At 32.4% G+C, this 14,287-nt stretch overlaps 1 protein-coding gene across 2 annotated transcripts in view; it reads right to left on the bottom strand.

Moving 5' to 3' along the window:
• LOC111057122 (RNA-binding protein 24-B) overlaps nt 1–14,287 on the bottom strand; it is a 136,290-nt gene that overhangs the window by 36,345 nt on the left and 85,658 nt on the right. For both annotated transcript variants that reach the window (XM_039419666.1, XM_039419667.1), the window contains exon 3: nt 7,370–7,427. In XM_039419666.1, the coding sequence (XP_039275600.1) occupies nt 7,370–7,427 (58 nt within the window). The remainder of the gene's footprint in view (nt 1–7,369; nt 7,428–14,287) is intronic.

Below are 14,287 nucleotides of genomic sequence, written 5' to 3'. Positions count from 1 at the left end.
TTGAGGCCTACACGTAAAGCTGTATAATATGTGGGTTACTTCAGGAGACGGACATTCTAAGATGAAGCTTTATGACATTATTAGGCTTACGGAGGCTGATGAGGGCTGGCCTGACAGGTGGCGGGGAGGGGTGTGGTAATAGTAGTAACAGTGCTGTAGGTGCCATCTCTCTTGAGTGCAGAAAACAGGTAATCGCAAACTGATTAATGTTATAACGTCCAGTGGTTTACTACAGCGAGCACAACAATATTGACAACAATGAACAGTAATTGATAGGATATTGTAATATTAATAGATTTTGAATTAAAAAGTATTCACTAAGCCTACAAGCTGTTGATCAAACCACACCAAAACCAGCAGTCTCGATTTATGTCTAACATGGATCAACAACAACATCAACAACAACAACAACATCAACCAAACCCATCAACCAACCGTGTAGTTAGGGCGTTCACGCACCCCAAACGTGCATACTTGCCCGGGTTTTGGGCAAATTACCGGATTTTAGTGAGTGACTGAGTCAGCCGTTCGCCGAAAGAAACAAGCGAACTGTTTCTTCTAGCCGGCTGGGCCGAAACTCCTGCTCAGCTCTGCAAACAAGGCACACTGCAAGTTCACAAATCTCAATATCTATTTCGTAAAATTGCTCTTGGATCGTAACTGACACACACCTAGACGATCACACTCACCACTAAAATTTCCTTCATATTGACTTAATGAGTCGAACTTTTTCGTGTTCTTGAAAAATAAACTGAAGGGTATAAATTGATTCATTTATTCATATAATTTTTAATATTTAATATTCATACAATATTTAAATACAATCCTCCTTCATATTGACTTAATGAGTCGAACTTTTTCGTGTTCTTGAAAAATAAACTGAAGGGTATAAATTGATTCATTTATTCATACAATTTTTAATATTTAAATACTTAATAATACAATCCTGGTAAAAACAACAGGCATTTGCCCAAAACTGCTTCAAACCTTAATACACAGTCTAGAGGTTATGTTATTTACGTAACTTAAATGATAACTTAATTTAGAAACAGTCAAACAGTGGACTATTGCAAACTTATTAAATCAATCTACATATCTTTTTCATGCATACTTCAGGATTGAGACTAGCTTGGCCTGAGTAGTAACCCGCCGTGGGGCTATCCTAAAGCAGTTTATTTATTTATTTATTTATTAGAACAGTCACAAACACGATATTTGGAAAGAGAAACAGGCAATTGCCCAAAACTTCTTCAATTCCTTGATTTTGGCACATAAATAGTCCAAAGTGAGGTTAAGTTTAAAATTTCTGTTTTCACCAAAGATTAACACTCAGAGAATACGTATTCGAGATATGACTGATGAATTTTGAATTTCGAAGGGTTGATAAGAGCCGGAAATAACACTAAACAATCGGAAAGTTTCAAATAATATTGAAATAAACTTGAAAATTTTGAGCAGAAAAATTTAAAACTACTATCACTGCAACTATCAAAGTTAAACTATTAAATCAAAGTATAGATAAGAATTATTTATCGGTATGGTGTAGCTCTTGAAAATAAAATCAGATACAGATACGTTAACTAAAGATCTCTCTCTCTCTCTATACTTTCAAGATCGAATTACGTTACAATTCAATTCAAAAAGTGTTTTATTCCTCATAAAAAACAAAACAAAATGATTCACAATCTGCTGTCAGCTCTACATACTCTTACAAGAACTCATACATAAGAATAATATTTTTTACAATAAAAAACTCAAACAAAATAGTTGAAATTAAACCAAATAGAAAGTGATTCTTAAAAAATCTGAATCCTATAGTGAGGTCCACGTTATAATGACAGTATTTGATCAACTTTTGGTTTTGCTATCCTTGTCTATCATTCGACAAAGCCGGTGGTACTATCCTTTTCCAGGTCCACAACGATGCCAATTATGTTTTTGACGGTGTAGAAATATAATTGATTAATGCAGAGAATCGGTATCGCTATTCTTCTATCTTTATCCCCTGCCATTATAACGTGGACCTCACTATAGTTTTGATCATGATTGAGATTCATAACTCAGGATTGAATTCATCAGGGAAGAGTTGTGAACCGACAGTGCTTTTATTCAGGAATGGTCTTCACATGGACCTGAGGTCTGTGTGTGAAGACTAGTTCTCCGGATTGCCAATACGCTCGGAAGATTCTGAGGAATGATTCCGATTTTTGAAATTCAAAACATTCATGTGGATAAGGATAGATTTTTTCAAGGATAGATAATACAGTAAATGTGAGGGGTGTTGATTAATCATTGATAATATTTTAACCATAACCCTATTTCGTACTTTTAAAATGTTATCTAAATTTGGAGGAGAAATAGTACAAGGAATATCCTTAGTTTTTCTCTCCCAATCAGTGCTACTTTGTAAAAATTGTGAATAAATAAATAAATAAATTGTGAATTTTACTAGATATTGGTTACAATTACCTCTGTATATTTTCAAGATAATTCACCTATCGAATCAAAGTTATGATATTAAATTTTCTATGTGACAACTGTGATAAATTAAATGAATTTGTAGAACTGTAAGGTATGCTGTAGACAATGATAGGATAAAATCGACTACATAATATTCTAGTTACTATACCTATCAAGTTCAGTTATTGAATGAAAAAGACTAAGAAATTGTCAAAAAACCACTGATTTATTGATAATTAGAAAGACCGGTTTCGGTTATTACACCATTGTCAATCTCTGATAAACTAAAACTAAATACAAGAGCAGCAGAATTTATAGGCGAGTACTGCTATTGGTCGAGGGCATGACCAATATAGCAGTACTCGCCTACTAGTATAAATTCTGCTGCTCTTGTATTTAGTTTTAGTTTATCAGAGATTGACAATGGTGTAATAACCGAAACCGGTCTTTCTAATTATCAATAAATCAGTGGTTTTTTGACAATTTCTTAGTCTTTTTCATTCAATATGAATAATTACCACAATATCAACTTCTCAACTACACAAAAAGTTCAGTTATAATGAAATAATCTTATAAATCAATTCTATTTTTGTAGAACCGTAAGTTATTTATGGTATTGTGGTTGAATAATAAGATGATAGATTAACGTGTACTCTTCCAGATGAAAGTTACCTCTCAAATTTACTTCATGATACAGTACAGGGGCCTACTCAGGTATCGTTGAAATAAAATGAAGGTATTTCATTCAAAGATTGGATCTATTGATGACTATGATAGTGATCAAGTAGTATCCTTAGTGGAATAACAAAAATAAATCCCACTTAATCCCACTACCCACTAGGATTGATTATCAGTACCCGATAGTCTTTATCTTCTTCATAATAAGTTACCGCAGGTACCACTCCAATAATTCAAATGAAATCAAGGAAATCAAGCTGAATATTAATGATTCAAATAGATTTTACGAATGATATATTTTTCACCATCCAAAGATTGATATAATTTTGGTAATGATCACTACCTTTCGCATGTCATACAGTTCTTTGCTTTCAAATGTTTATTTGAAAATTTCGACATTTTACAATATGATTGTCACTTTCAGAAAATGATAGTAAATCGTCTTGGTTGACAGGTTGGCCAAAAGCTTGAATTCGGAACTTGGATGTTGATGATGATGAGATAAAATAATAGATGATGAACTTGGATACAATATTATAAATAACGTTACTTTTATTAATAAATAAACCAATATATTTGTTTGGCAAATACAAGTAGTACTATTGGAACAATCTATGTTCAGTTATAAGAACTATACCGTTTTTTGATATAGAACTATACAATCATTGTTTGTGATGAATTAATTTCCAGTTAATAATTAAGTGCACGCATAATTTCAGGATTGAGAATAACTGTTGTATTAGATACTGTAGTAGGTAAAAATCTACTGAATCTCTTTTGATGTCGAATCAGAAAAGTATTTTTATTTTTTATTTTATTTTAATACGTACTAGCGAAGTAAGTTCCAGATAAAACGAATTGATGTTCGTTGTTTTTATTGTTCTATTGCACCTCTCGGAACTACAGTATTATCAATATTAGTACATTTACATTATTAGTAAAGTATCATCATCTTTATAATTATTACCATAAGAACTTTGTAAAAAATTGAATCTAATAACTAGAAACATAGAAGATTTATTTAATGTTTCCATTAATGGATTTCATCACAATAAAATTAAAGTTTCGATGATACAGATATATGAATAATCTCATGCTATTTTGTAAACTCAATACATTTTGAATGTCATACAGTTCTTTGCTTTCAAATGTTTTTTTTTTTGAAAATTTCGACATTTTACAATATGATTGTCACTTTCAGAAAATGATAGTAAATCGTCTTGGTTGACAGGTTGGCCAAAAGTTTGAATTCGGAACTTGGATGATGATGTTGATGATGATGAGATAAAATAATAGATGATGAACTTGGATACAATATTATAAATAACGTTACTTTTATTAATAAATAAACCAATATATTTGTTTGGCAAATACAAGTAGTACTATTGGAACAATCTATGTTCAGTTATAAGAACTATACCGTTTTTTGATATAGGAACTATACAATCATTGTTTGTGATGAATTAATTTCCAGTTAATAATTAAGTGCACGCATAATTTCAGGATTGAGAATAACTGTTGTATTAGATACTGTAGTAGGTAAAAATCTACTGAATCTCTTTTGATGTCGAATCAGAAAAGTATTTTTATTTTTTATTTTATTTTAATACGTACTAGCGAAGTACGTTCCAGATAAAACGAATTGATGTTCGTTGTTTTTATTGTTCTATTGCACCTCTCGGAACTACAGTATTATCAATATTAGTACATTTACATTAGGTATTAGTAAAGTATCATCATCTTTATAATTATTACCATAAGAACTTTGTAAAAAATTGAATCTAATAACTAGAAACATAGAAGATTTATTTAATGTTTCCATTAATGGATTTCATCACAATAAAATTAAAGTTTCGATGATACAGATATATGAATAATCTCATGCTATTTTGTAAACTCAATACATTTTGAATGTATTCATCTATTGTTCATTGAATGTTATTCAGTATTCTATTGAGTTCAACGATTGGCAAATACGAGTAGTAAGTTCCAGATGAAACGAATCGATGTTCGTTGTTTCTATTGTTCTATTGCACCTGTGCTTTAATTGAAATTGTTGTTGATCTAGAACTACGAGTATTGAAGCACGTTCATGAATTCACCTTCTGGTTGCATATCGAATTTAAAATTCAAATTCAAAAACTTTGAATCTCATTCGAAACCAATGAACATTATTTCACCACTTTTATTCATTCACTAAACACAATTAGGGCCGGTTTCCGAGCTCGGGATTTAGCTGAGTCCTAGACTTTAAACAGCTGGAGTCAGAAAATTGGCTTTCCAAAACGGGGCGTAGTCGCAGCTTTTATAACAGTAGTCGTAGTTTTTATTTTCTCATTTCTATAATTGGAAACGTTTTTCCTTGACGAAATTAGACATACCTAAATAATTCAAAATTTCTGAAGCTTTACACTATTTTCTCTTTATTTTATTTTGTGTTCAATTTTCTAATTTCTCGAAATTTAATTCAAACGTGACTATGACAATGACTGCGACTACGCCCCGTTTTAGAAAACCAATTTTCTGAGTCCAGCTGTTTAAAGTCTAGGACTTAGCTAAATCCCGAGCTCGGAAACCGGCCCTAAGTGCCGGTTGCACAACAGCCGGTTAAATTTTAACCGTGATTAATTTCATGAAAAACCAATCAGAGAAGGCTTTTTTGAAAAGACGGCTTCTCTGATTGGTTCTTGTGGAATTAATCAAGGTTAAAATTTAACCGGCTGTTGTGCAACCGGCACTAAGTCTTAAAATGTAATAAATATTCATCACAAATAGAACAAGATACTCTTTCTCTCGATTTATCCAATTTAGAATACCTTCTCCAATATTACGAAAATACATATAACATTATTGATACAATAAGTGATGAGGTTTAACTCAGAAATTCCTAATTATCTATTGACAAAAATAGAATACAAAAATGTTGTTGTTTTGTAAACGTTATTATGCGTGAATATTGTTGTTGAAGTAAGAACACTATTTTAATTTTTCTGGGTGAATCCATATAAGAACTAACACAAGCAAAGTGGCTTATACTCGTTGAGAGCTATGATGTAAGTAGTGAATATGATGAAAACTGGATGATGTTACAAATTATATTGTTATTCATTTCTCAATTTGGATCTATTTCAATCTATATTCATACTTATATATATACCTCTCGTCATTCAATTGTATAAATCGGGTGGAAATTTCCCTATGTCCTATCAAAGATTTTCAAATATATATCATTTGATTGCAAACACAAAAGTTTGTTCGAATACAAATACTGTAGTTACTATATAGTTATTTATGATTATCTCGTGTTTGTTTATTCTGGGTTTTCTTTCTCTAGATAATCAAGGTGAAAAATTTCTCCATAGAATTAAACCAGGATACTAAATTGTGCATATTCGCAAAATGTCATGTCAACAATTGATAGAATTAAAGGTGATGGTTTCTTGATTCATTCCGAGCTGCTATGTATTAACACACTTTTTTATGTATTTAAACACGACATGCAGTCAATTATTAAGTAAATAATTAAAAACTCTTACTTACTGACTGAAGCACTTTCGACCGTCTAGCGGAAGTACGATCATTTAAGTAGCGATCATTTACTTGCTAACACAAAAGTTTGTTCGAATACAAATACTGTAGTTACTATATAGTTATTTATGATTATCTCGTGTTTGTTTATTCTGGATGTTCTTTCTTTAGATAATCAAGGTGATTATCTAATTTAACTAATATCTAGTTGTTAACTAATAACAACTGAAAATTAATAGTTTAGACCCTGACGATGTGGAGTTCATAAACTTATTTCAACGGATATGGGGGTTTATCTTAACTATAGATACCAATAGAAGCTAATTCCAAGCCAAAAGAAGATAGACGTAATTCATGAATGAACAGTAGATTAAATATTAATCAATTAAAAAGTTTTTAAGTAGATTAAAAAGTTTTCAATTATTTACTTAATAATTGACTGCATGTCGTGTTTAAATACATAAAAAAGTGTGTTGATAGAGTAACTTAAATTCTACATAAACTTGATGAATATTATTTAGATTAACTACTAACAACTGAAAATTAATAGATTAGACCCTGACGATGTGGAGTTCATAAACCTATTTCATCGTATATGGGGATTTATCTTAACTATAGATACCAATAGAAGCTAATTCCAAGCCAAAAGAAGAAATACCTAATTCATGAATGAACAATAGACTAATATTCACAATCAACTTACCCATACTGTCCAGGGAGTACTGTAGGGTAGGCAGCTCGGATTCCAGTGAATGGGAAACCTGAAAAATATCAATGAATCAGTTGAAAAATACTTTTTAAGGTGCTCAATCAAATGCAAGGAAGCAACTAAGAGTTGTGACAATGTGGTACCATTTCAAAAACAATTAATAACACAGATAATTGATTAAAAACTTTAGTACCAGAGTTGAATCCACTACTGTTTTCACGAAACTTCCTATCTCTCTAAATAATATAATGGGTAATAAAAATTATTTTTTGAAACCAGTTGGTCTTCGCAGCTAGCCTAGCCAGCCGTGAGAATACGCCACTGAACTAGAGGATGATTCACTGAATTTCAAGTGCAATACAGTGAAAATGGCACATGAAAATGGACTTCTGTGACCATTTTTTTCACTTGAAATGCAATAAATAAATACCGACTGGCAATTCTTTTTCTTTTGAGGGTTTACAAGATAGAACTTAAATTAGGGTTCCTGCCGAAATAATATATTTATTCATTTATTGACAACAATTAATTACATTATTGTAGTTAATGTCAATAAAATTCAGTTTTAACTCTCAAAAATAGACTGCCAGTCGGTGTATTCAATGAATTAGTCAGTTTATTAATAATGTGTAGTCAGTGAATTAATAATAATTGATTCGAGATTGAGTAGCCTGTACAATAATGAGTGGAATTGATTTACAGTCAATTTCACCGATTTTTCAATATTGATTTTTCCTGAGGATGGTGCCCACGAGCTTCAGGCTTGTGCGTGAGTAATGAAACTGACGATGATGATGAGATGAGTGGACTTAGCGACTTGAAGACTTAGTGGACTCAAAGCGATTTCATTGAGTACATGTGATTAATGAAATATTACAAACTTACTGAGTAAGGATGCAGATCCATTTTCAAAATCATTGACTATATTGAAAATAGGTGGATATACTGACTCACAATCGGAGGGCTACAACAACATTGTTTAAGGGAAATCTTATTTTATATACGGTATTATTTTCTTCGCCAAAATGCATTCATCCTATACTATTAAACGAGCAGCTTCTGTTTATATGTTTAGATGTTTGGATGTTTTAGATGTTTAGATGTTTATATGTTTGTATTTCACCGGATCTCGAAAACGGCTCTAACGATTCTCACGAAATTCAGAACATAGTAGGTTTATAATATAAAAATTCGATTGCACTAGGACTCATCCCTGGGAAAAATCGCTGAAGGACATTAAAATGATGATTATTATTCATCCTTGGGAAAACAGCTGATAATAATGATTTCGTCGTCTGTTGGTGATGGAACTGAGTGAGCGAGTTCATGTGTGTGGGACTGTCAAAATTATGACTCAGCTGTTGAACTTCTGTAATCATTCAATCAGGTACTTAGTGCCGTTTGCAAAAAAGCCGGGTTATTTTCAATCCTGATTAATTCAGTAGATCCATCTTTTTAAAATGGTATTCTCTGATTTGGTTCACGTGAAGTTAATCAGGATTAAAATTTAACCGGATTTTGTGCAACTGGGCCTTTGTGAGGGAAAGTTTTGCATTCCTCTGGGAATCAATCTCAATTTACTGTTATTAGATAGAACATTTCTGTATGAATGAATGTTATCATATTTTCTTCTTTCGTAATAAATTTTTTATGCTTTTGTACTCCAGAGCGAAGCTCGGTCCCCGATATTGAAATTATTATCTTCAGAGATGTTGAGCACATCTGATTGTGGTTGGTATAAAATAAATTGGATACAAAAGTATGAATTTGATTAGAAATTGAATTGAATAGAAATTAACACCTCCCTAAACGATTTGCAGTTTAGTTTAGTTCATTCTTCGCTTCTCTGAAGCTGCTCCTTAAACAATAGTACAGAATAAACTGAATAACTAGATCTCAACAGCATGGATATAATTTTGAATTATTGAACACTCCACTAGCAACAATTCCTAACAAACAAATCATCACAATCATTGGAAGCTCGAGTTCCAGTGTGTTAACCTCCCACCATTTTTCAACAACAAAAGTAATTCGGAGTTGTGAATATTCAGTTCACTGTTGGCGGATAATAGAGACGAAAACAGTAATCTGGATCCTGCTTATAACAAGAAATGGAGGATTTGCTTTGAATAATAGAGTACCGCCTTTTCATGTCGCCTCAGTTTTCAAAAGATGTAATGAGGAACAAGCTGGCGGGATTCGAATTGGGTTTCCACTTGCCAGTTTTTCTCCTACTCTACACAGTCTCCTGAGACGTTTTCTTCCCAGCCCTCTGATTGCTTGGCTCTAGTTGAAAGCAGCTTCTTTCTTGCTGACATTCGATTAATGTAATCACCTGGGCTGATAATATTGGTCATACTCATACAAAAGACTAAACGAATACTATTTTATCTTTTATGGATACTATTATTTTAAAATACAGTTCTATTATTTGCAGTAGATGAAGCCTGCAAAATCCATGACAGTATTTCAATCGTGAAATTATGAAGAGCAAATTTTTTTAAGGAACTTTAAATTCTATTAGCCTATTTGCTTCTGTAATAGTATCTTAAGTCACAAGGACGAGAAGGGGCCTCTTGCAGGCGAGAATGATGTTTCCAGTCGAGGCGTTAGCCGAGACTAGAATTTCATTCGAGCACTGCAAAAGACATTCACGTCCCAAGTAACTTACACTATTTTTTCTCATAATAATCTAGAAAAAATAATTGAGAAACAGAAAACATTACCTGCTTGTGCTGACATTACTACATGACATGCATTTTATTAACATAACCTAGTTTACAAGTTTCGAATCAGGAATTTCTTGACTTCTTTTACTGTTTTGCAACTATCACCAGCGGGCAAACAGTTTCTTTTTGCTGGTGATGCCTAGATTTTATATTTTATTTTATTCAAGTATGTATGAGTAATTAATAATTATGTTTATTTATTTATATTTTCAATGATATGTTATATTATAAACAGTTTGTAATATGCCTTGAATATTCTAAGTGGCAATGAATGAAATTGAAATTGAAATGTATAGAAGTTGAAGTTAATAAGTTATTGGAACGGTGATATGAAGCAGAGACACCCTTCCAATCATAGAACCGATGTGGCGTAAGCACTTCTTATCAATGTATGCGATAGTCGATTCACAATATTATGCGTTATAATCGATTCACAACCACTACTGTATTGTATTATCAGTTGATAGTATATCGACAATTGGTCTATAAAATTAATTAATGCGGAAATCCCACCCCTATGATAAGCCAAGTATCGCTATTTCTTTATCGATGCATAGCTTCGTTCAACCATTGTTCCTGATGGAGAAAAGTAATTCGCATTGAAATGTGTGGTGTGGTGCTCAGGTGAAAGGCCAAATAATGATAGGCTGGTAAGGCAACCGGATGCATCATGTCAACGGTTCAAAAAGTGCGACATTCGTTATCAGCTGTTCATCAGCACTTCATGCCTGGCTGCATAAACTCACTCAGTAATCGACATTCTTCTCGACTACAATTGAAAATTGGAACTAGATATTGTTGGAGTAATTATTTTTCACATCAGTAACGGTATTACTTATTAATCTTATCAATCCTCACCAGTAATTAACATTTCAGTTTGAAATTATTCAATTTCTGTGCTTTTATGTTAGGATTTTATAGTTATATTTTCTCATTTGTGAATTGTACACTAGTAGTTCTGTGAACAGTGGACCTCGCGCTCAGTGAGTTACATTGACCTGTTGTTATGTTTTCTCAAAAATTAATAAATAATTTATCAATTAAAAATTAAAAAAAAAATCCTAAATAAACATAGAGCTTTCTGTCCTATATCGTACCGTGACGTGTCGTCCCGGAATGTGAGTGTGAGCGCTGTTATCAGGTCTGGCTGCAACTGTCTACAACGTTGATGGAAAGATACAATTTCCAAGATGTTCGATGTTTTTGAACGGGTAGTATTATGATGGAAAGATACAATTTTCAAGATGTTCGATGTTTTTGAACGGGTAGTATTATAGTCAACTCTCTACTAACGTTAATGGAAAAATATATTTTCAAAATGTTCGATGTTTTTGAACGGGTAGTATTATAGTCCACTAGACAGCTGATTTATGATGAATAATTCTATAGTCTGATTTTTACGGTAATATTGGCGTATGAATGAGGCTCTTTTTCCTTTTATATTATCCTTGAAATGCAAAATTTCCAAAAAACCTTGTACATACGTCGACGCGCAATTTGAAAAGGAACATACCTGTCAAAATTCATGAAAATCTATTACCGCGTTTCGCCGTAAATGCGCAACATAAAAACATATAAACATTTAAACATTAAGAGAAAATGCCAAACCGTCGACTTGAATCTTAGAACTCACTTCGCTCGGTCAATTAAACATGGTATAATGTAGCCGATTGATAATGTATTAGTAATATTGTATTGGTAATAGTGATTGATAATGTAATGTATTAGTTTCTATACTTTTTGTTTATGGCTTTGAACGAAGAGCATAGAAACTAATACAATACAGAGACTATAGCACATAATCACTGTATTCATAGTCACTGTAGTGATACAGTTTCTTTAGGCCCTTTGCAGACTAAATTCCTTAATATCGGGGCACCGAGCTTCGCTCGTTATCTATTTATTGAATTTCATAAACCGAACACAATTCTTTGAAATGATTGGGGAAGGACTAACAGGCACAACCCAAACCTGTTTCTTTCCTGAATTTTGTTTTATACACTATAAATAGTCCGGAAAGTAGGTTATGTTCCATACACGTGAATTCAGGTTCAATTTTCTGTTCAAACATTTGAAAACAAAAAAAAATATAATTTAGATTATTTACAGACCAAATTGAATAACAAAATAACACTCACTAATCATTTTAAATTGTCAAATAATTATCAACATTGAAAATTATATGATATAACTTAGGCTACTCTAGTTTAGGAGAATTATCATGTCATGTCAACCAAAGACCTTAAAGAGATATATACCCACAATGCCTATGCCTTCCCAATGATAGCTCTTACTTGAAATTGAAGGCCGCCATTGGGGTATTTTAGCACGAGATATTATATACATAATATTTGTAATACCATAGATCACAAAGGCATTGGTATGAAATAATCTTATGGGTTGCCCCCTCAATGGCGGATTTCAATTCCAAGTACGACACTAGCGCTGCATGTGAGTCTATGCATCTTTAAAGGTCTTTGATGTCAACAAATCAGATTATGTTGATCAAGACGATTAAATTATCTAGCTAGATAAAATTTCTCGCTGATTGATTACACAGCTGGAAATAATTCTGTCTCTCTCCCACACAGGCACTCACATCTTCTGTTATCGACAGACGACAAAATTCTCAGCTGTTTTTTCAAGGATGAATAATTGTTATCCTTTTCATGTCGAGTTTTCCCAGGGATGAGACATAGTGCAATCGAACTTTTATATCATAAACCTACTATGTTCCAAATTTCGTGAAAATCGTGAGCCGTTTTCGAGATCTGTTGAAAATAAATAACCAGATATAAAAATATAAACAGATATACAGAAATTGCTCGCTCAATATAATAGGATGCACCATCTCCGTTTTTCAAACGGAGATGTATCAGCTGTTAGTTTAAACCCGGAATGAATGGTTTAAACCCGATACTCATTTTATTAAGTGCAACTGTTCCTTTCATGTAATCGTAGATTAGCGTTAAACTTAGTTGGTGAATGTCACTCTCACTGTAGGATGAGTGAATATATCTCCTTGAATTTTCTGGCCGTGAATAGCTGAATTCCAAAAAAATATCCCATTATATTAAGCGAGCAATTTCTGTATTTATATATCTGATTATTTATATATATATATTTATTTTTATAACTGGTTATTTTTATATCTGGCTATTTATGTTTAACGGATCTCGAAAACGGCTCTAAAGATTTTCACGAAATTTGGAACATAGTAGGTTTATGATATGAAGATTCGATTGCTCTAGGTCTTTCCTTTGGGAAACTCAACTATATAATGTAAGATACATCGTTTACTGTAGGAAGGATACATGTCCAACTGAAAGCATTGTAATGACGACGTTTTGAATATATCGTTTACTACAGGTTTAGATTCAGGTTTAAATAAGTTTTTTGTCTCTCCTGTAAAATTATGAAAACCGGACATGTTCCCTTTCTACAATTAGTGATTCATTAAAGAATAATTCATCTTTGGCTGAAACAGCTGAGGATAGTAAAAAAGTGAGTGTGTGAAAAATCAAAATATCGCATCCCCGAAATTCATAAGATGACGTATAGATATATAAACACGATCACTTTAGAGAATTGTGTTCTGTTTATCAATAAATAAAAATAACGAGCGAAGCTCGGTGCCCCGATATTGATAACTTAATCGCATACAGTTTTTTTACTTATTTGACTAGAATCAATAAAACTTTTTGTAAATGAATAGCCGAATAAGGCATAGACAGTAGAAGTTTTTCAAGCTATTCCAGCATCTTTATCAATTCGGGTTTAATTTCAGACGTGCGTAGGTGGTTCGCCAGACATGTAATTAAAACAATTAATCCCATTTTTGTGAAGTAATTTTCCCTTTTCTGTCTTCTCCAAATTCCAATACAAACGTTCATTTCAATTTACGTCTACTGTACGATCTCAGGAAATCTTGTCAAGTGACAATAGAATAAAAATTCAGGTCTATTCTCAAAGAGAATCACTTGAGAGTAAATTCTACTCTGTATCGACTAAATAAGATTCTCTCTGAATCTAGATGCTTTCAATCCATATCTCTGGGAAAGACAGATTCTCCCTTCAAACAATTCTTGTTACTGGACAAAGCTGATTTAGTAAAACCAAACTCGTTCAAAGGATGATAAAACCTTTTTGTATGCCGTATTCTGGTGACGTGAAACCGAGTCTT

Source organism: Nilaparvata lugens, chromosome 1 (genome assembly GCF_014356525.2).
Source record: "Nilaparvata lugens isolate BPH chromosome 1, ASM1435652v1, whole genome shotgun sequence".
Taxonomy (NCBI): domain Eukaryota; kingdom Metazoa; phylum Arthropoda; class Insecta; order Hemiptera; family Delphacidae; genus Nilaparvata; species Nilaparvata lugens.
This window is presented reverse-complemented; position numbering and strand designations above follow the sequence as displayed.